This window comes from Grampus griseus, assembly GCF_964374135.1.
Source record: "Grampus griseus genome assembly, chromosome: 7".
Classification (NCBI taxonomy): domain Eukaryota; kingdom Metazoa; phylum Chordata; class Mammalia; order Artiodactyla; family Delphinidae; genus Grampus; species Grampus griseus.
The window spans coordinates 59,685,601-59,706,164 of NC_139001.1; the positions used below are offsets into that span (position 1 = coordinate 59,685,601).

Sequence of the window (20,564 nt, forward strand, 5' to 3'; positions counted from 1 at the left end):
TGGGTGGAACACAGGCACCTATACTCCAAACTTCACATGTCCACTTACCGACCATCCGCTTGTTAGAAGGTAACTGCCCACGACTCCAACACACACACAGGTTCCTACAAAATTTACACCTCAAGTTGAGGCCGTCATGATGTTTCTCACATTCGAAGTGTGCCACATCTGGAGAAGGCTCAGAAGCACTGTCTTAAACATGGTACTTGGCTGGAGGTTATTTGTCCCTTTAACTGATTCTTTGATGTTTCTTGATATTTCTTTCTGATTCTGTAGTTAGCCAATTCTCTTCCTTCAGTTTTTATCTGAATCCTGAATATGTGAATATAAACTTGGAACATTCTCATACTGAAGCTTGGCGGTAGCCTCTAGAGGGGTGTCCTTTTGAGATGAGAGGGTCTTGGCTCTAAGTAGGAAGGTCCCGCACATTTAGGCCACATGGAATAATGACGGAGCAAAAGTCACTGCAGATATGAAAGGAGACTCTGGGTACAATTTTCTTTTTTTTTTTTTTTGCGGTACGCGGGCCTCTCACTGTTGTGGTCTCTCCCGTTGCAGAGCACAGGCTCCGGATGCGCAGGCTCAGCGGCCATGGCTCACGGGCCCAGCCGCTCCGCGGCATGTGGGATCTTCCCGGACCAGGGCACGAACCCGTGTCCCCTGCATCGGCAGGCGGACTCTCAAGCACTGCGCCACCAGGGAAGCCCAGGGTCCAATTTTAAATTCACAAATATTATGGGATGGAGGGCAAGAAGAATATGAGTTTTATCTACTAGGATGCCAAGCTCCTCAGAGGTGACTGATTAGGATAAAGGAAGCCTGTGCTGCACGTTAGGAAAAAAAGTATTACTGGCCCTCCCACATTTGACAAGTTGAGGTAGAGAAAAAGTGATGGATATTTGGGGGACTGCACCGACCACGTTTCCCCTGCATTGCTGGAGCTCTTAAAAGGCCGACAAGGGGATCACTTCTAGGACAGAGAAAAGTCAGGAAACCAGACGGAGGAGGCTCTAAGGACAAACCTCGGAAGACTTGCTTCTCCTTCCCCTTTGCTCACATCTCACGTTATGTAACTGAAGTTTCTCACTGCAACGGACTTGTTGCATTTTCCAAATAGAGAGCAAGCTCCTGGAGAACAGCCCATATGCTCCTGCATTTCATGTTCCCACACCCGGCGCCACACTCAAATCATGGAAGACATTCACTATATATGTTTCTTGAGTAACTTAATAAAGGAACTCAACACATACTTGCTGAACTCCTTACTGTGGGAAAGAGGAAGTGGCTTGGAAAATGTAATTTTGATGGCATCCAAGACAGAGGGATAATGTATCGTTTAAAAGTAATAACTCTTACTTTAAGACAAAAAAAAGAATAAGGTATCTTACCTGGTGACTGCTGGTCTCAGAAACTTTAACATCCAAAGACCCTGCCAGGACAGCATACCAGTTGGTTCCAATATCACCCTGGCGAAATACTGGAAAAGAAACAGCCATGTAAGTAGACCAAATGTAAGTTGGTTTTACCACGTAACCTGATAGTTTCTCACTGGTTATTGTGAGCCTAACTTGGACCTAGATGAGCTTACCAACCTTCCTCTATCTGTTCCCACCAGAACATGCCAAAACTTTCTTTCCCTTTTCTATCAACAAAGCTATATCCTATTTATTCAACGTTCCATGAAGTAGAACTCTATTAAACAGAACTCTTTCATATTTACAGAGCAGCAATAAGGGATGATAACCCTAAATGCTATAAGATCCTTTGAATGTAAGAAGAATTGACTGGTATTCTCTGTAATTTATCTTAAATATACTTCACTGTATCGTGATTCTTGGAAAATTATTACTCTAGATGGGGTGCGTGTTAATAAGACTATGGGACTCAACAAAACTAGCTCACCACCCCAATTTCCCAAATCTATTTATATTAAAAGCAACATGCTTTCTAGAATAGAATGTCTCCTTTTAAGCTAACCAATGGCTGATTAAGAAAAATAAAATCTGTTTTAAAATTTTTCACTACTGTATTTTCATTGTCCATTTTCTTGTTTATTTTATAAATTCACTGCTTTTAGGCATTACGAGTTAACTACTCTCTGGAAATGATTCTCATCAGAAATTTCTGAACTTAATTTTGCTTTACTTTTGTAATCTCAGAGAGAAAACATTTAGTTATTTAAAGAGAACCTTAGTTCTCATATCCATGTTAAGACCAGTAGTTTGGAAAGTCATTCTGAAACACTGGTTCAAAAATCTCATACAGACCCAACTATCCTTTTAAATATCCTAGCTAAATAACTAGATGGAATGATCTGATATTTTAAAATTCTTCTCACAGAGTCAGAAGTCAAGTGGCTCAATGAAAACTCACATGACAACTCAGTGGGACAGTTAAGTTCTGACAAGGCTAGTGCTCAGTGCGTAAGAGGAAGCTTCTGGGAGCCATAATTAATGACGATGAGCTGTTCTAAGCTCTCTGACTGAGACATGCTGTGGAAAGGCAAGAACAACAATAGCATCCTACCAAGTGCAATGATAAGCTTAAGATGGGGGATGGCTGAGTTTACAGCTGGCCTCTCGAGTAACTCTAGCCTTTGTAAGGGACTTATTTTAGAGTTAGGGCTTTGCCTTTCATGAACTTCTTGGCCCCCAAAGACATTATCATCTGCCAATCAAATTCACATTACACATCACAGAAGATTCATTGAAAATGGCCTTAAGAAATAGAAAACAGAGTCTCAGCTCTAAAAGAAGGAAGTTCCCGCTATCAGTAAGAATAAAAATATTGGTTTGAAAACCGTATGTGTGGATGATTTTTTTTAATAGAAGTATGACTATGTTTTTGCATGTGTGCATATGGGAAAACATCTTGAAGAACACACACAAAATGTGAATATCAATCTCTGGATTTGGGGATTGTAGGTGATTTTTATTTTGTCTTCTAAATTTTCTACAATGATGTTGTGACAGATCCTGATAGGTTCCCACTCAGAATCATGCCCTCCCTTCCTCCTGTTTAACTGAACATGGATTTGATACAAGTTCCCACCCTACTCTAATGAGTCGAATTCTAAGAACGTATTTCTTCCCTAGCTCCACTGGGGTAACCATGATTGGCCTAAATCAGCCCTGGTGATTCCATGATCTCTGCCAGTGATTGGTTTAAAGATGGGCACATGATGCAATTCTGGCCAATGAAACAATACAGGAAGTCTGCTGGGGGATTCTGAAAAAGAGACAAGAAATAGTCCTTCGGCAGGGATGTTGTGTAGCAGCACACAATGCCTCCAACTGCTGTAGTTAGTTGTATCAGAACCATTTGGGACAAATCTGAGTACAAATGCCAACACCTGAGGATGCAGAGCAAAAACAAATAAACCAACAAAAAAGATGGGAGGAACCTGGGACCTTAATAATGTCATTGAGCCACTCAATCAACCAACCCTGAAGCCATCCTTCCTCAGGACTGCTTATACATGAGTAATTGATTTTCCCCCTTTGTATGAGTTATTACTCAAGCCAGCTGGATGGGAGTTTTCTGTTACTGCAGTATAAAGCATCCCAACAAATAGAATAGCACTACTTTCTTAATAAGAAAATACTTGGTTTTTTTTTAATGCAGCTGTTACCCTATCATTTTACTCTCCCTACCCCTTTGGTCACATCTGGAATAGACGTTATCACTGAGGTTAATTTGAAACATTGCTATTGTAAAATCAGCTATGCTTTAAGTTTTTAAATTACTATTATCATGAGTTAAGAGACCTTTTGTCTTGTTTAATATCCTGCTGGCTCCCATATTTCTTGGGTTACAGAAAATAATTATATTTTAGAATTTCTAAGGATACTGCTGAATGTATAAATCAGTACATCCTTCCAGCTCCATCTGGAAAGTAGGCTGCCCTGGAAGAACCATTTACGTGCTGTGGATGAAGGAGTTAAGGAAGTGCCTACATGGAACTGAATAAATAAAGGAGAGGGAAATGTCAACCTCATATCTTTGACTGAAGCTCAAATATTTGGCACACAGATACCCCATTTGCTATCCATCCCCACAGGGTAACCACAGATGAGCACAAACTTATACATGAAAACACACCACTGGAGTTGCATTTCTTACATGTTATTCCTTTTTCCAGATTCTCATAATAACCACATAAACAAATCTGATGAAGGAGATTTGGGTGAAATTTCTCAAAAGCTTTAACTTCTTTCAGCCGCGTGAAGATTATATCCACATCTTCACTGGATCGTTCTAATGGTCTATAAAGGGGAGAAAAGGCACAAGGCTAGATCAGAAAGAACTTACTTGAGTCAACATGCATTATTCTAACTATATTTAAAATTTTGCAAATATACCAATTGCAAATATTTTACTGCAAATATTTATCCCCCTATAACCATTATAACTATTTCCAGGCCTTCGTCAACTGTTCACCTTAAATCACAAATACTGCAGATGGTGTGATATTGTGATTTACAATAAAAAAATATAAAATAGTAAGAAATAAGAAATTGTTCACTGTTCCTTGCACAGAGCTCCTAAAACTCTTGTAATTTCTTATATGAGAGCCACATGGGGTCTCTTCAGTTATAATATTTGGCCTCTTGTCCTCAGTTCCTGAAATGCTTAAGAGCCGTAAAAGTGAAATGGGTGTCAAGCCCCTTTCCACCACAACCAAGTTTATGTTAATGAGGGGACTTTTGGAAAACTCCTAGGTAACCTAAGGATGGAGACTGGCTGCCTGGAGAACCACTCATGTGATTAGAGGGTTGGAACTTTCAGCCGCACCCCTTGACGTGGGGGTGAAGGGGCTGGAAATTGAGTTCAGTCACCAATGGCCAATCAATTTCATCAAGCATGCCTAAGTACTGAAGACTCCATAAAAATCCCTGAACAACGGGGTTCAGAGAGCTTCTGGGTTGGTGAACACCTGGAAATGTGGGGAGAGTGGCACTGGGAGAGGGCGTGGAAGCTCCATGCCCCTTCCCATACTTCACCTGTACACCTCTTCCATCTGGCTGTTCCCAAGCTACACCCTTTCATAGTAAATCTAGCAAGTAATTGTTTCGCTGAGTTCCGTGAACTGCTCTCTAGCAAATTCATCGAACTCCAAGAGGGGTTTGTGGAAACCTCCAATTTATAGCCAGTCAGTCAGAAGCACAGATAACAACTTGGACTTGCAGCTGACATCTGAAGTTGCACGTGTGTGTGGGCGGGGAGCAGTTTTGTGGGACCGAGCCCTTAACCTGTGGGATCTGATGTTATCTCCAGGTAGACAGTGTCAGAATTGAGTTGACTTGTAGGACAGCCAGCTGTTGTCACAGAATTGCATAATGTGTGGAAAACCCACACACCTGGTTATCAGAAGTGTAGGGAGTATGGTAGTAGCATGAGGGTAAGGGAAACACAGAAGAACGAGTTTTCCTTTACAGATGGCTATACTTACTCAAAATTGAGGTCCCAAACACAAATGCCTGCCGGGGCCTATTAGGTAGAGTAAATGATTATACAAAGAGCCAAATATAAGGAAAAAAATATCTACTATACAAAACCAGTGGTAAAAGCAAAGACAAATTGCAAACTGCAGAGGTGGGGCTGTCGACAGGGAGCAGGCCTTATTGGCTATTTTCCTTATCACTGGCTTTCTGTGGAAACATGGGGCCAGACGTCATGTATTTCAGCCATTCAGGGAAAGAGATCTAGACGTTTGTTCACATTTCTTAAACATTGTGTGGGCCACACACAAAACATCTATGGACTAGATCCAACTTGTTGACCACCGTTTTGTACTTTCTGGATTAAGACGAACTGGAGAAGTAAACAAAAATGGGATAGTTTTACAGATTATATAAACTATTTTCTTTCTTTTCTTGGAGCCGTTTTCCAGGTCTACTTGTTCTTTGATAGGTATGTCCCGTTCCACAGAAAATAGTCACCTCGTAAGTGCCCCCAGAACATTCTGGGATCAGAGGAAACGAGGGGGGCCAGGATGTGACTGAGACAGGTAATGCTCACCAAATTCCCACGTGTTCCCTGACATTTTTACCGGCTTCCTTTGTAGTTATGTTGGAGCCATGCTCTGGCCAGTGGACTGTGAACAAATCGAGCACGCATCACTTCTGAGGTGAAACGGTTAAGGGCCAGCCTCAGCCACAACTCTGCAGTGTGTGATGGGCTATGGTGTCCCTCCCCCAAAATACGCTAAAGCCCTAATACCCGGTGCCCAGGAGTGTGACCTTAATTGGAAAGAGGGTCTTTGCAGATGCAATCAAATTAGGATGAACTCACACTGGATTAGAGTGGGCCATAAGCCAAGGACGGGTGTCCTTACAAAAAGAGGGACATTTGGAAACAGACACAGGGAAGATGGCCAGGTGAAGGCGGAGGCAGAGGCAGGAGGGACGCATCTCTAAGCCAAGAAACACCAAGGATTGATGGCAGCCACGAGAAGCCGGAAGGAGACGAGGAAGGAGATTCCCGAGAGCCTTCAGGGGGACCTGGCCCTGACGACACCTTGGTTTTGGACTTCTGGCCTCCGGAATCCTAAGAGAACACATTTCTGTTGTTTCATCCCACCTAGTCTGTGGTCTCTTGTTTCAGTAGCCCTAGGAAACTGATGAGGAGGCAGGTGCTTCAGATGCTACAGCCGCAAGATGGAGACTTTGTCGAAGTGACAAATAAACCGCCACTGTGTGAAGCCCCGAGATTTTGGTTGGGGGAGGGGGAGTGTTGTTAATACAGCATCACCTAGACTAACATAGAGGTCAGGACTACACGGGCCAGAGTCCAAGGAACTTGGGACATTATCAGAGGAAGACAGATCCCACCATGAGAGATGCACATTTTTGGAGGACATGAGCAGGTGACCCGTCACGAAGGGGAAGACCTAAGACACAGCTTTCATGAGTTTAATTGAGAGGCTCTGCCCCCACCCCTGTCACACTTTCAGGCCCAAGATAACTACATTCGAAGAATCTGCTTACAACCTCGGCGGGCCTCCCAATTAACCTCTACTCAAAGGGCCTGAGCTCTGCTTCCCAGGGAAGAGGGAGGAGAATCCTGATGCATTAGTGCCTGTTTATGAGATGACCAAGTGTCCGGAAGAGCTGAGAGCTTTGCAGGCTTACCAGGGAAGGTACAGCACACTGGGCACAGGGCCTCTTTCCACCTCTTGTCCCTTTGGAAGGGCCTTATCAACTCCCTACCAGAAGCCATGTTCTCAAAAGTCAAGGGGCTCTGAAACAGGTGCTAGAATTTCAGCAGTTAATAAAGGGGTGCAGACAACTTTCAGTGAGAGCCTTTGAGTGTCCGGTGGGAAAGCATTTCCCAAGCAGTGAAGGCGCAGTGGCTGGCAGAGCTACCCTCGACAGCTCTAGCCAGCGGAGCGCACTTCATGGGAAGCAGTGTTGGCACGAGCAGGGGCCACAGCAAGCAGCCGTGTGAACCCCACGGGGCTCCGCTACAGAAGCGCGGGCACTAGCCTGCATGCCCAAAGCAATGGCGACATTTAAGTCAACCGGAGGGGGGAATCACAAGGACCAGATGAGCTGGAAATTGGCTGGACATTGATATGGTGGATTCGACTTAGTGACACAGGAAAAGAGAGAGAGATTAGAATCCCTCTTCCATCAGGAGGGAAAGCAGCATCCCACCTTGTTTATTCTCCCCAGAGCATGTTCCATATTAGGAAGGCAGACCAGGGAGGCCTAAAAACATGTTTGGTCCAACACTCTCCAGAAGAAACTGAAAACAGCAGAAAAAAGAAGCACTTCCATACTTCCATACAGACCAAAACAAGCACAAGAGAACTTCAAGATTCATAACCAGATTGTGTGAGGCCCAGTGACAAAAGACACTTGGAAAGACAGAGCTAATGTGAGATAACCGGGACGAGCATGAAAGCTCTCTTCCTGAGATTTTCTGTGGGCACCCCAAATTTAGGTCCTAATAATGTCTCCCCCATTGTTTAAACATTTAAGCCACAGAAACTATGAAAAGCAATGTTTTCTCTGACATTCACGGAGTGGGGAAAATTCCATTCAGCTATTAACGGACATCTTTACCAACCTACCTCTGCAACCTACCACAGGTGATAATCCTTCCATTGCCCCACTTCTCTTGGGAATCTATGATTTCCTAATGCCACATACATTCTCCTCTCTGCAGAGGTCATGCCTGGTACTTCCTTCATAGATCCCACGGTACTCAGCAGAGGGCCAAGCACACAAGAATTCCTTGGATGCGACGTTCCACAGCGACCTCAAACTGGACTCACCTTCTCTCCGACATCTGCCACCGCACCTGCACTCCTTATTGCCACGCATGGAGCAGGCTCGTCCTCTCTCACCACGTCCAGCTAATTCTACCAACTCAGTGTCTCTCAAATCCATCTCCTTAACCCCTCCGGCCACGGCCTCATTTGAGTGTGAATGAAGGGCACGTGAAACACGTACTGGGCTAGCAAGCTGAACGGCATGGCAGTCCTGGCCTAGGAAGTTGGAGAACTTGGGTTCCGTCTAATAGTCAGCAGAAGTATTCGAAGCAGGAAGGTGGCATGACTGGATGTACCTTTTGGAAAGATCACCTTGACTGCAAGTAAAGGCAGGTGGGAGCGTGTAAAGACCAACAACTAAGAGACCAGTCAGGAAGCTCTTGCAGTCTTACAAAATGATGATGCAGGTTTCTCTAATTATAGCTCACTCTATGCTCCTTGCCTTAATAACTGCGTACATCTGGTCCCCTAAGTAAAAGTTCCAAGTTCAGAGAAGTTATTTTCCTTAGCCAACCCTCTGACACCCAGGACCCGTGTTTTAAATCACTTTTTCTAAAAACTTCACATTTAAAACATGTTCAAACAGCAGTAGAAAGAATCATTTACAAAAGAAGACACTGTGGTAGGCAGGATCCTAGGGTGACCCCAGTGACCCACATCCTTATATAATCCCCTTAAGGGTAGGCAGAAGCTCTAATTTACTTTTAGTCAATAGAATATGGCAAAAGTGTAGAGATATCACTCCCATGACACGTTACAATATAAAGCAAAGTTAAAGAGATTTTGCAGATATAATTAAGGTCCCTAACCAATTGACTTTAAGTTAATCACAAGGAAGATTTTTCCCAAGTGGGCCTGACCTAATCAAGCAAGTCCTTTAAAAGAAGGTAGAAGAAGTAGGAGATTCTTTTTTTTTCAATTAAAAAAAAAATTATTTATTTTGGTTGCATTGGGTCTTCGCTGCTGTGTGCAGGCTTTCTCTAGTTACATTGAGTAGGGGCTACTCTTCATTGTGGTGCACGGTCTTCTCATCGCAGTGGCTTCTCTTGTTGCGGAGCACAGGCTCTAGGCACACGGGCTTCAGTAGTTGTGGCACGCAGGCTCAGTAGTTGTGGCACACGGGCTTAGTTGCTCTGTGGCATGTGGGATCTTCCCAGACCAGGGAATCGAACCCATGTCCCCTGCATTGGCAGGCGGATTCTTAACCACTGCGCCACCAAGGAAGTCCCAAAGTAGGAGATTCTTTTGCTGGCCTTGAAGAAGGAAGCTGCCATGTAGCAAAAGGGCTACGTGGCAAGGAATATATGAGGCCCCTGGCTGACAGCCAGCAAGAAAACAGGGACCTCAGTCCTACAACTGCAAGGAACTGAATTCTACCAACAACCAAGTGAGCTCAAAAGAGGTCCCCAAGTCCAGATAGGGACACAGCCCAGTCAGCACCTTGATTTCAGCAGAAAATGCAGACAAGCACGCCTAGGCTCCTGCCCCACAGACCTGATGAGGTAATAAAGGTGTGATGCTCTGGGCCACTAGGTTGTGGTGATTTGTTACCCAGCAATAGAAAATGAATACAGACACAAAGTCTTTTCTCACCCTGACTCAGTTCCTTATGACCAGCTTAGGGTTCACTTCCCTCACAGAGCTTTTCCTAACAATGTTCTCATCCTTCTCTGAAGTCCAATGGATATCATTTCTTTTTGGAATCTTATCACATTATTTTACTCTTTCACGTGTCATGCATGCAGCTTCTGTCTTCTTGGAGATACCATCATTCTTCTATGCATTCATTTGGTGAATACTATTTGGATCTTATTTTTTATTAACTACTGCATCACTGTTTTCCTGTTTTGTTTTGTTTTTTTTCTTCTCATGGTTCTTTAGCTCTTCAGGATGAATGTTACTGTCCGTCACTGAAAACTGTCTAAATCAGACAGCAAGGTCAGACAGAGGTTAACCCATCTAAGTTAAAAAGGCACAAACTAAAACCATTGTCGATAAAATAAAATCCTTTTAAGTATTATATAAATTGTAATGGTAAATAATGCCTTAAATTAGCATTACAAAAAGATAATTTTATTAGAATGTGTTTATGATTTTGAAAGGCGTGGTTTTAACAACTTATTTATAACTTTTTATCACATCTACCTTTCAAATTAATGGCACCCAAATAAATAAGACTTAACTTTGCAATATGAATTATCAAAATCTATGGAATTATAAATGACTCTCCGCCAAACACATCCTTTCATGAATACACATTCATTTTATTTATCCATTCGGTAAGCTGTATTGCTTTCCTACCTTACATTAGATACCTTTCCCTGGAAGAACAGAGGTGAGCAACACGCCAACCCTACCCACCGGGAGCTCACGATCCAGTGGGGAAGGGAGCCACAAAATCAAAATTAGAATACTGTATGGTAAGTACTGTAACATGGGTACCCACAATGTTCTGGGCTGCACCTTGTTTTACTACAAAGAAGGCAAACATGGAAACTACCAAAGTCAGGTGTACGAGGGATAGCAAAGGTTCCGGATTCCAGGTGCTGCCCACGTGTTATAATGCAATGTGAAAATGTAATGTGCTCTTAAATCTTAATTCAGTCAGCTCGGGATTATCTAGGGACTAATTAACCAGTTTCTGGATTAGTCAGAGCACGAAATAATAACACACAGGCATCTGTGGGGAAAAATGTACAATAACCATAAAATCAGCAAAACATCTCCTCTTAGATGACTTCAGTTTGACTATATGATAATCAATATGCAAATCCTCTGCCGTGAGGTGGGCCCCACCCTGACCAATCTGCTGAGTAAGCCCCCCCTCCTCCCCTCACCTCCCACAGAATCTCTGGGGGACCTTTCAGGACAGTGGATCCCAACACCCAGCAGTCAGACCTATGGGAGGCGTGCAGGAAGTAGATGAAGAGGGAAAGGAAAGGAGGGAAGGGAGGCAAAGTGCTCTCTGCCCAGCTGCCTTCCCATAGTCGTGAACAGAAGGCTCACCCAAGAAATGGACAATAACGGGTCGTAACAGTACCGTCATCTTGTGGGAATGTATATAATGCTTAATTTCCTCCACTACTTCACTTGTATTTTTTCTAAATTTCCAGATGTCTTCTGAAGATCAGTAAATGTATTTCAGAACATTGGGTGTAATGCTAAATAAATACATTTGCATTAAAATGACTTTGCGGTTCGTTTTGTCTCCTTGTGCTTTAACAGTAATTTAGGATTATAAAGAGCTAGCCCCCACTCCTAATGAACTGTTAAATTCGAGAAAATACATGGGAGCTTTGCAAATTATAAAGGGCTACAGAAGCTATTCTTACTATGAGTACCATCAGCTTCATCATCATCGTTAGCCACAAAGACCTTTTAATGATGAGAGCAACGAATAAAGTGCTTAAAAACATATATTAGAATTCTCTTGTAGTTTTGGAAGGGTTTATAGATAGGTGTGCATGTATATTTTTCTCTCTCTATTATAACAACAGTAAGATCTCAAACAATACGTACTTTATAATCTCGTCCTTTTCATAACACTATTAACTTTTTAAAAGGCTTTGAAATGTTCATCAAAAACATTTTACACAGAGGCTAGGTAAGTATTAGTATGCTAAAATCATGTGTGTATAATGCCAGTGATGACGTGGATATATCAAAAGTCTTTGAAACTCAAGATGTTTACCACTTATCATGTTATTTTAATTATATGGTTATTAACCACTTAGAATACTGAAATGTTGACTCTTTACTAATTACAAGTTTTCCCAACAACGTCAACAAAATTCAGAAAGAAGGTGTTGAAAATGCATTCATTCAATCTGCGTGTCTGTATGAGAGAAGAAAACACTCGGGTGATACAAAGAGCATGGTTCCTGCGCTGAGGAAGTTCAAACTGAGTTAGGGAGAATTGTACACATACAGCAATTATCAAGGTGAAATGTAGTAAGAAGTGCAATTAAAATAGGAAAGAAGGAAATATGAATTCAGAAGAAGAACAGATATCACTGATGGATGCAAGTTCTACAAAGACTTCATGAAGGCACTATTGTAAATTCTTCCTAAAATCAGTTCTTTCTTGTTTCTCTTTTTATGTCTATAGTACCACCACTGTTGTGTCATTTATTCCTAAAAAATGTGGTGTCAGTAGGGCTCCTCTCCCTAGAGACCTGTTCTATTGACTTTTCTCCCTATGAGTTTCTTACCTACCAACCTCCTAACACACACACACAGATATACACATGCATATCCATATGTACAGAGATGTATACACACAATGCATACACACATATGTACAAACACATATACAAACACACACATACACACGGATAAAGATTCTTTGTTGACCAAAGTGTGTTCAGACTCCCGAACCTTTTCCTAGACCCATCTGTGTACTTCTTTGTAAAATGCAGTTTTAGCAAGAACCTTGCTAAAAAGTCAGTTTAACCAGAACCTCCCCACTCCTGATATCTGACCACCCTCCATATTCGATTGGGTTCCTCATCCTCCGCTCTCCCCCAGACGATATAGGATCACCCTTGTCTTCAGCAAGAATCCCGTCGGGTCAATTTAGCCAGAATCCTCCTTACCCTTGATGTTTCCTCTCAGTAATTTTCCAGCCACTGACTTCCTCCCACCCCCCACACCTTGCTCCTTGGCTGTAAATTGCCACTTGTCCATGCTGTGTTCGGAGCTGAGCCCAATCTCTCTCCCCTGCTGCAAACTCCTATGGTGGTAGTCCCTATGCCTGACTCAATGGCCCTGAATAAAGTCTGCTTACTACCTTTAATAGTTTTTTTTTTTTTTTCCTCCTTTGCGGCACGCGGGCCTCCCACTGCCGCGGCCTCTCCCGCTGCGGATCACAGGCCCCGGACGGCGCAGGCTCAGCGGCCATGGCTCACGGGCCCAGCCGCCCCGCAGCACGTGGGATCCTCCCAGACCGGGGCCTGAACCCGCATCCCCTGCATCAGCAGGCGGACTCCCAACCACTGCGCCACCAGGGAAGCCCTGCTTACTACCTTTAACAAGACTCAGTGTCTTTTTTTTTTTAAATATAAATTTATTTATTTATTTTTGGCTGGGTTGGATCTTCGTTGCTGCTCGGGGTCTTGCTCTAGTTGCGGTGAGCGGGGGTTACTGTTCGTCGCGGTGTGCGGGCTTCTCATTGCGGTGGCTTCTCGTTGCAGAGCACGGGCTCTAGGCGTGCGGGTTTCAGAGCTGCAGCACGCAGGCTCAGTAGTTGTGGCATGCGGGCTCCGTAGTTGTGGTTCGCGGGCTCTAGAGCGCAGGCTCAGTAGTTGTGGCGCACAGGCTTAGCTCCTCTGCGGCATGTGGGATCTTCCCAGACCAGGGCTCGAACCCATGTCCCCTGCACTGGCAGGCGGATTCTCAACCACAGCATCAGCATCTTTTCCTTTAACGTCACACACACACCCAGCCACTCCCACACGCACATGAGCGCACCCCTCAACTCAACCAACTGCCAAAATTCTCCCTCGTCTATTGATTCTGCCCATGTTCAGGGTGACTCTCAGAAAAAAATCCCATTGATGGACCCCAGGTGCAACTGCAGTTTTGGGGGTTTTTTTGTTTTTTTTTTTTTGCGGTACGCGGGCCTCTCACTGTTGTGGCCTCTCCCGTTGCGGAGCACAGGCTCCGGACGTGCAGGCTCAGCAGCCATGGCTCACGGGCCCAGCCGCTCCGCGGCATGTGGGATCCTCCCGGACCGGGGCACGAACCCGCGTCGCCTGCATCGGCAGGCGGACTCTCCACCACTGCACCACCAGGGAAGCCCGCAACTGCAGCTTTTTATCCTCACAGCTGAGACTGTCACAAGGCACACCATGACCTCTGTGACTCTTCCAAAATATGGCCTGCATGTCAGCCACCGGGGAGCAGAACGTGTTAAGTCTGCACATTCCTGGCCTGATGCCTCCCTATTTAGAAATCATGCCCACTTGCTTTTATGTCCCTATAAAAGAATGAAGAGAAAACGGCCCCCCAGGGTCCCAAATGAGATAAGAGAATTGTGACTGGAGGTCACCAGGGGCCACCATTTTGGCCCTGAGCAGAGCAACAGGAGGAGTCAGAATACTTCCATCTCTCTTTTGCAGGTGACCAGTGTGTCATCTGTCCTACCGAGAGAGCTACGCCAGCTCTGGGGCCCAGGGCTCTTTGGACTGTTGAAAAAGCCTGTCTTCAGGCCGAGACCAGGACCAGCCTTGCTAATATCTAAATAAGACTGATCCTGGGGCTTCCCTGACGGCGCAGTGGTTAAGAATCCACCTGCCAATGCAAGGGACACGGGTTTGAGCCCTGGTCCGGGAAGATCGCATATGCCACGGAGCAACTAAGCCCGTGCACCACAACTACTAAGCCTGCACTCTAGAGCCTGCGCGCCACAACTACTGAAGTCTGCGTGCCTAGAGCCTGTGCTCCACAACAAGAGACGCCACCACAACGAGACGCCCACGCACCACAACAAAGAGTAGCCCCCACTCACTGCAACTAGAGAAAGCACGCGTGCAGCAACAAAGACCCAGTGCAGCCAAAAATAAATAAATAAATGAAATTTATTTTAAAAAAAAAAAAAAAAAAAGGCTGATCCTGCATTTATTAGTGAAGAGAGAGAGGGAAACCTTTTGACCAGACTCAGGGTGCTGTAATTTGTCTTGTTACAAATACAAAATCAAAGTATGGGCTTGCCCAGTTTTAGCAGATCCTTTTCAAAAATCTTCTCTGACTGTACATGAGTGTCTAAACTCAGCACAGTATCATCAGGTTGGGCACACATCTCTCCACCACACACTGTAGTCAGAGGTCCCCAAAGCCCAGCCAAACTGGATGCTTACTGGACCCCAAGCAGCACATAAAGAAGACAGCTATCATAATTTTCCCCAGCTAATAATACACTTGCCCTATTAGCATTAAGTTAAAAATAATTTCTTTTGGCTCCTTAAACTTTTAGAATGGCTTCTGGGATGACTCAGATAACTGATGCTGCTTTAAAAACGTTTTGCTGATAAGTTTGAAATGATGGCTTTTTTTCCCCATGTAATTTTCACCATAGCATGCAGACACTCTCGAAAATCATTCCACACTACTTAGTGCTACATTCAAATTTGAGATAACTCTGTTCAAAAAATTGCCATTGCTACAACTAAACATTTGAAAGGCCCTAAGACCCTTAGGTTGTGAGGATTAGAGAACAGGAAATGGGAACCTCTAGAGTCAGATCTTTCTGATAACCATTTCTCAGCACTCTCTATTCCTGGGCAACAAGGAGACCCTTGACGGTGAAACAAAGTGAGAAAAGGAAGGCTGAGGATGGGGGAGAGGAGGGGAGGACATTATTCTCAATCTTTTATCCATTCCAACACATGAGCAGCAGCAGAGGGAAGCGCATTTTGAGCAGGGAGTTTGAAAATGCCTTTACCTCCCTGGATCAGCTGGCTGAAAATCTCTGGCTCTGAAAGGGAAGCGGGTATGCTACGATGATGGTGGATAATCTGGTCCCCATGCCTCACCCCCGTCACCTATTTCCTTTGGAACCTCCTCATCTATTCTCCTCTTACTCGCTCTTATCCAGACACACAGGTGTCTCTGCTGTCCCTTGAAGGCCTCTGCCCCACCTGAGAGCTTTGCAATAGCTATTCCTCCTGCCAGGGATGCTCTTTCCCAGATATCTGCAAGACTCCCTCCCTCACCTACTGCAAGTTTGAGCACAAATTCTCTTCTCGGCGAAGCTGATCCTGACACCTATTTAAAATCCCAGGCCTCTCAGCAGCACCCAACCTATTTTTATCCAGAATTCTCTTTTTCCATAGCACTTAATATTTCCTAACATAATATTTATAATAACAAATAAGTTATTTATTTTGTTGATTGCCTCCACTAGAATGTAAGCTCCGTGAAGGCAGGGATTTTCTGTCTGTTTGGATTCTGCTATACTTCCAGTACCCTGAACAGTGCCTGGCATATAGCAGATGCCCAATGAACACTGTTGAAAGAATAAATATACTTTTGTGCCTTTTGTATTTGTACACGTGAATGTATTATTATTATTAAAAGTGAATAACATTTCAAGGAAAATTATATTACTTTTTGCTTAAGAAGCTATCTGTCTATAAACTTTTTTTTTTTTTTGCGGTACGCAGGCCTCTCACTGTTGTGGCCTCTCCCGTTGTGGAGCAGAGGCTCCGGACGCGCAGGCTCAGCGGCCATGGCTCACGCGCCCAGCCGCTCCGCAGCATGTGGGATCTTCCCAGACTGGGGCACAAACCCGCGTCCCCTGCATCGGCAGGCGGACTCTCAACCACCGCGCCACCAGGGAAGCCCCGTCTATAAACTTTTTGCTCTTCGTGACCACACTTACCAAATTAGAGTAATAATAAATCCTCAGACTTCCAGTGTTCTCAGTGAAAGAATGAACTAAGAATCATTTCATTTTTAACAGCAGCTTAATTATTCACCAAGATTTCTTGTAGGATCCATTTACATTTTTTTCATGTGAGCCCATGATAATTTTCATGACTAATTTAGTAAACCTAAATATGCAAAAATGTGATATTACTCAGCCTTTTCTGAAGGTAAAAACCATATGGGAAATGGAAATAATGTAGTTCTAAAGCTGCATCCCAGAAACAAAGACGACCAGTAACATTTTTGAAGATATGCACTCCAACAAATCCATTAAACTAGGCACAAATTGAAAATGGTTCTAAACTAGAATATATAATAGAGGACCAACAACTACAAGGGCGTTTATCATTCCTGTGCGGAGATAAATAGGCTGTTCTTGTGGTAACTAATCTGTCCTGCCCCACAATACTTGTAATGGATATAAATATATTTAAATTGGAGGAGGTAGGCCTAAATTTTACCTTATTTGATAAATAACAGATAGGAGTAGAAAATTTGGTATGTAGACACACTGGCTGAAGACACATCTCTAGATTAATGATGAGTTATGGAAGCTTGAGTCTTCAAGCCTCATAAAGAACTAGAACTCAGGCAGTAGGACTAAATTACAAGAATTCCAGCACTTCCAGCAAGGAACCCAAGAGAGGACAGAAAAAAAGAACTTAATGTGTCAAGGGGGGCATCATTTTGACTTAGAACCAAAGGTTTTCAACCAGCATTAATTTCATCAACTCATCAACCTGTTATTGAAGTACACATATTAGCCAACAGTCAAAGAAAGCCTTATAGGTGTCTTTAGTTCACTAACAAAACCATCTCTATAACTGATGCTGCAGATTAACCACTTAAGCAATATGTAGAATGGCAATTAATTTTTTTTAATATAAGGAATTTTCTATTTATTAAAAAAATCTATTGTTTCAATACAAAAAGAAGAGAACGTCTACTCCTGCTATGATGGAATAACTGGTGCCACAGTAAACAATTTAAAAGTTGAACAAAATACAGGAAGCAACTGCTCTCAGACATTAGATAACAGGCAATGCAGGACTATGATTCTAGGAAGAACAGAAACACAAGAGGTGATCCACACAATAACCTTGATGCCTTGCCTGGAGATACTTTCTGGAACACAGGCAGAGAGGGAGAGCCCAAGTAGAGCATGGCAGTCTCGTGGGGCTAGTGGGGCAGAAGTTAGAATTCAGGAATGCTGAAGTAGATGAAATCTGCAGTGAAGTGAACCAGAGAGAGGGAAGCTGTTCATAGAAAGGGCTCCAAAATTTAGCAGCAGGGTCTTCCTGACTCATTAGCTGCAAATGTGCAGACCAATACTCATGGAGAAGCCTGGGAGGCAATGGCTCCTGGGGAGTAGAAGCTGCATGGAGATTCTGTAAGTCATACAGTGCTGAGAGATATAGCAGCCCTGACCAGCCAGAGTAGACAGACCCCACCCATCACCCTGGACATTCAACTGAGACTCAAAGAAGATCATTCTAGCCTCAAACCTAGAACTACCCTAGCAAGGCTTAAAAATAAATCTCAATAGAAAGAAGACTCAATAGAAACTTACTGATTGGTCAATAAGTTACCTGCCTATGAAAACAGAAGATGACTTGCTTTAAAGAAAGTAACAAACTCCAGACTCTCAATATGAGAGGATCATAATGTCTAGCATACAATCAGAAATTACCATGTATGTGAGGGAACAGGGAAATGTGACTCATAATCAGGAAGAAGTCAATAGAAACAGACCTGTTTCTATTGAGATGATAGGGATGGTGGAAATACCAAACAAAGACTTTAAAACAGCTATTATAAATATGTTTAAGGACTTAGAAGGAAAGATTAGCACTAGGAGGGAAGAGATAGGGAATATCAGTAGAGAAACAGATACTCTCAAAAAAGAAGCAAATGAAGATTCTAAAACTGAAAAATACAAAATATGAAAAGAAAAAATATTCATTGGATGGGATTAAGAGTAGATTGGGAGGGCGGAGTCAAGATGGCGTACAAGGAGGACGTGGAATTTGCGTCTCCTCACAACTAGGGCACATACCAGGCACCGGTGGGGGACCAACAGACACCTAAGGGGACAGGAGGAAACCCCAGCAACTGGGTAGGACGTGGGGTGTGGGGGAGTGAAGGGGGAGGAGAAGTGGAGGCAGGATGGGACTGGCGTCCCCGAGGGGTGGCTGGGGGAGGGGAAGGGATCCCATGCCCGAAGGGGGAAATTGGGGAACCACAGGGAGGGCAGAGGATCAAAAGGGAGTGTGGCCAGGTTTTCCCTGCCCACTTGGGCTCCCAGGAACCTGCTGAGATCCCGGGCCTGATCCTCTGCCCAACTAGGCCACCCCCAGCTGTGCGGGTCCTGAGGGAGTGAGAGGGAGGGAAGGGGGAGCAAAAGTAAAGCACAGACTGCTGGGACGGCACCCCTGAGGGGGGGCTGGGGGAGGGGAGGAGTTCCTACACCCAGTGGGACCCACCAACAGTTAGGGGTCCAGTGGTCATGGGGGAGATCCTGGGGAAGATGGTGGGGGAGGGGTGCAGAGGAATGGAAGGGAAGGGCCAGTGCTTTCCCTATCCACTTGGGCCGGGGGAGATTGTTGGGCTCCTGGGCATAATCCTGCCCTTGGAGCCTCCCTCCTGCCAAGCAGAGCCCAAGCCCCGCCCCTACACCCCCACCCAGGGCCCAACCTCTACACTTGGAGACCCCCACTGAGACCCCCTCCAACGAGCTGGGCCTAAACCCCACCCACACACCCTCACTCACGGCCCTACACCCAAACTCCAGAACTCCACACTCCAGAGGCCCTCATTTCCACATGTTGCCTCTCCCCTTCTGTGCAGGTCCTAAGCAGAGGCCCCGCCCCATGCTCAAACATCACCACCCCACCCGCCTAGGTCCTGCCCCACTCTAAACCCCACCCCTGCCTAAACGCCGCCCCCAAAGCCAAGGCTTTTTTTTTTTTTTTTTTCTTTTCTCCTCTTTTAGATTGGGGTTCTGTTTTACCTTGTAGATTCATTGTTGTTGACGCTTTTATATTTTTATTTGTCCAAATAAATCTTTAATTTTTCTAATTTTACTTTATTCTTTATACTTTGTTATTGTTCCCTCCTTTTGGTTTGTTCCCCCCTCCTTTTTTTTTCTTTCCTTTCTCTGTTGTTCTTTTATTTTACCTTGTTGCAGTTGTTTCAATTATAGTTTTATTTTTCCTAATATGCTTTTTAATCTTTCTAATTTAATTTTGATTTTTATTCTTTGATACTGCACTGCGCCTTTTTTATCTTTCTTTCTTTATTTTTTATTTTCTTAACTGGGCCACAAAGCTTGTGGGATCTTGTTTCCCAGGCTGGAGGTTGGGCCCCAGCTCCTGTGGTGGGAGCTCCGGGTCCAAACCTCTGGACTAACAGAGAACCTCAGACCCAAGGGAATATCAATTGGAGTGAGGCCTCCCAGAGGTCCTCATCTCAGCACCAAGATCCAGATCTATCCAACTGCCTGCAAACTCCAGTGCTAGAGGTTATCAGGACAAACAACCAATAAGACAGGAATACAGCACCACCCATCAAAAAAAAAAAAAAAGAAAAAAAGAAACGACAAAAAAATATGTTATAGACGAAGGAGCAAGGTAAAAACCTACAAGACAAAATAAATGAAGATGAAATAGGCAACCTACCTTAAAAAGAATGAAGAGTAATGATAGTAAAGATGATCCAAAATCTCGCAGACAGAATGGAGAAAATACAAGAAACATTTAACAAGGATCTAGGAGAACTAAAGAGCAAACAAACAGGGCTTCCCTGGTGGCGCAGTGGTTGAGAGTCCGCCTGCCGATGCAGGGGACACGGGTTCATGCCC

The 20,564-nt window shown here is 44.1% G+C and overlaps 1 protein-coding gene across 11 annotated transcripts in view; it reads right to left on the minus strand.

Moving 5' to 3' along the window:
- RAPGEF4 (Rap guanine nucleotide exchange factor 4) overlaps positions 1-20,564 on the minus strand; it is a gene marked incomplete at both ends in the record, with an annotated part of 319,238 nt that overhangs the window by 257,773 nt on the left and 40,901 nt on the right. For all 11 annotated transcript variants that reach the window (XM_082657692.1, XM_082657688.1, XM_082657697.1 and 8 more), the window contains 2 exons: positions 1,389-1,477; positions 4,123-4,265. In XM_082657692.1, the coding sequence (XP_082513818.1) occupies positions 1,389-1,477; positions 4,123-4,265 (232 nt within the window). The remainder of the gene's footprint in view (positions 1-1,388; positions 1,478-4,122; positions 4,266-20,564) is intronic.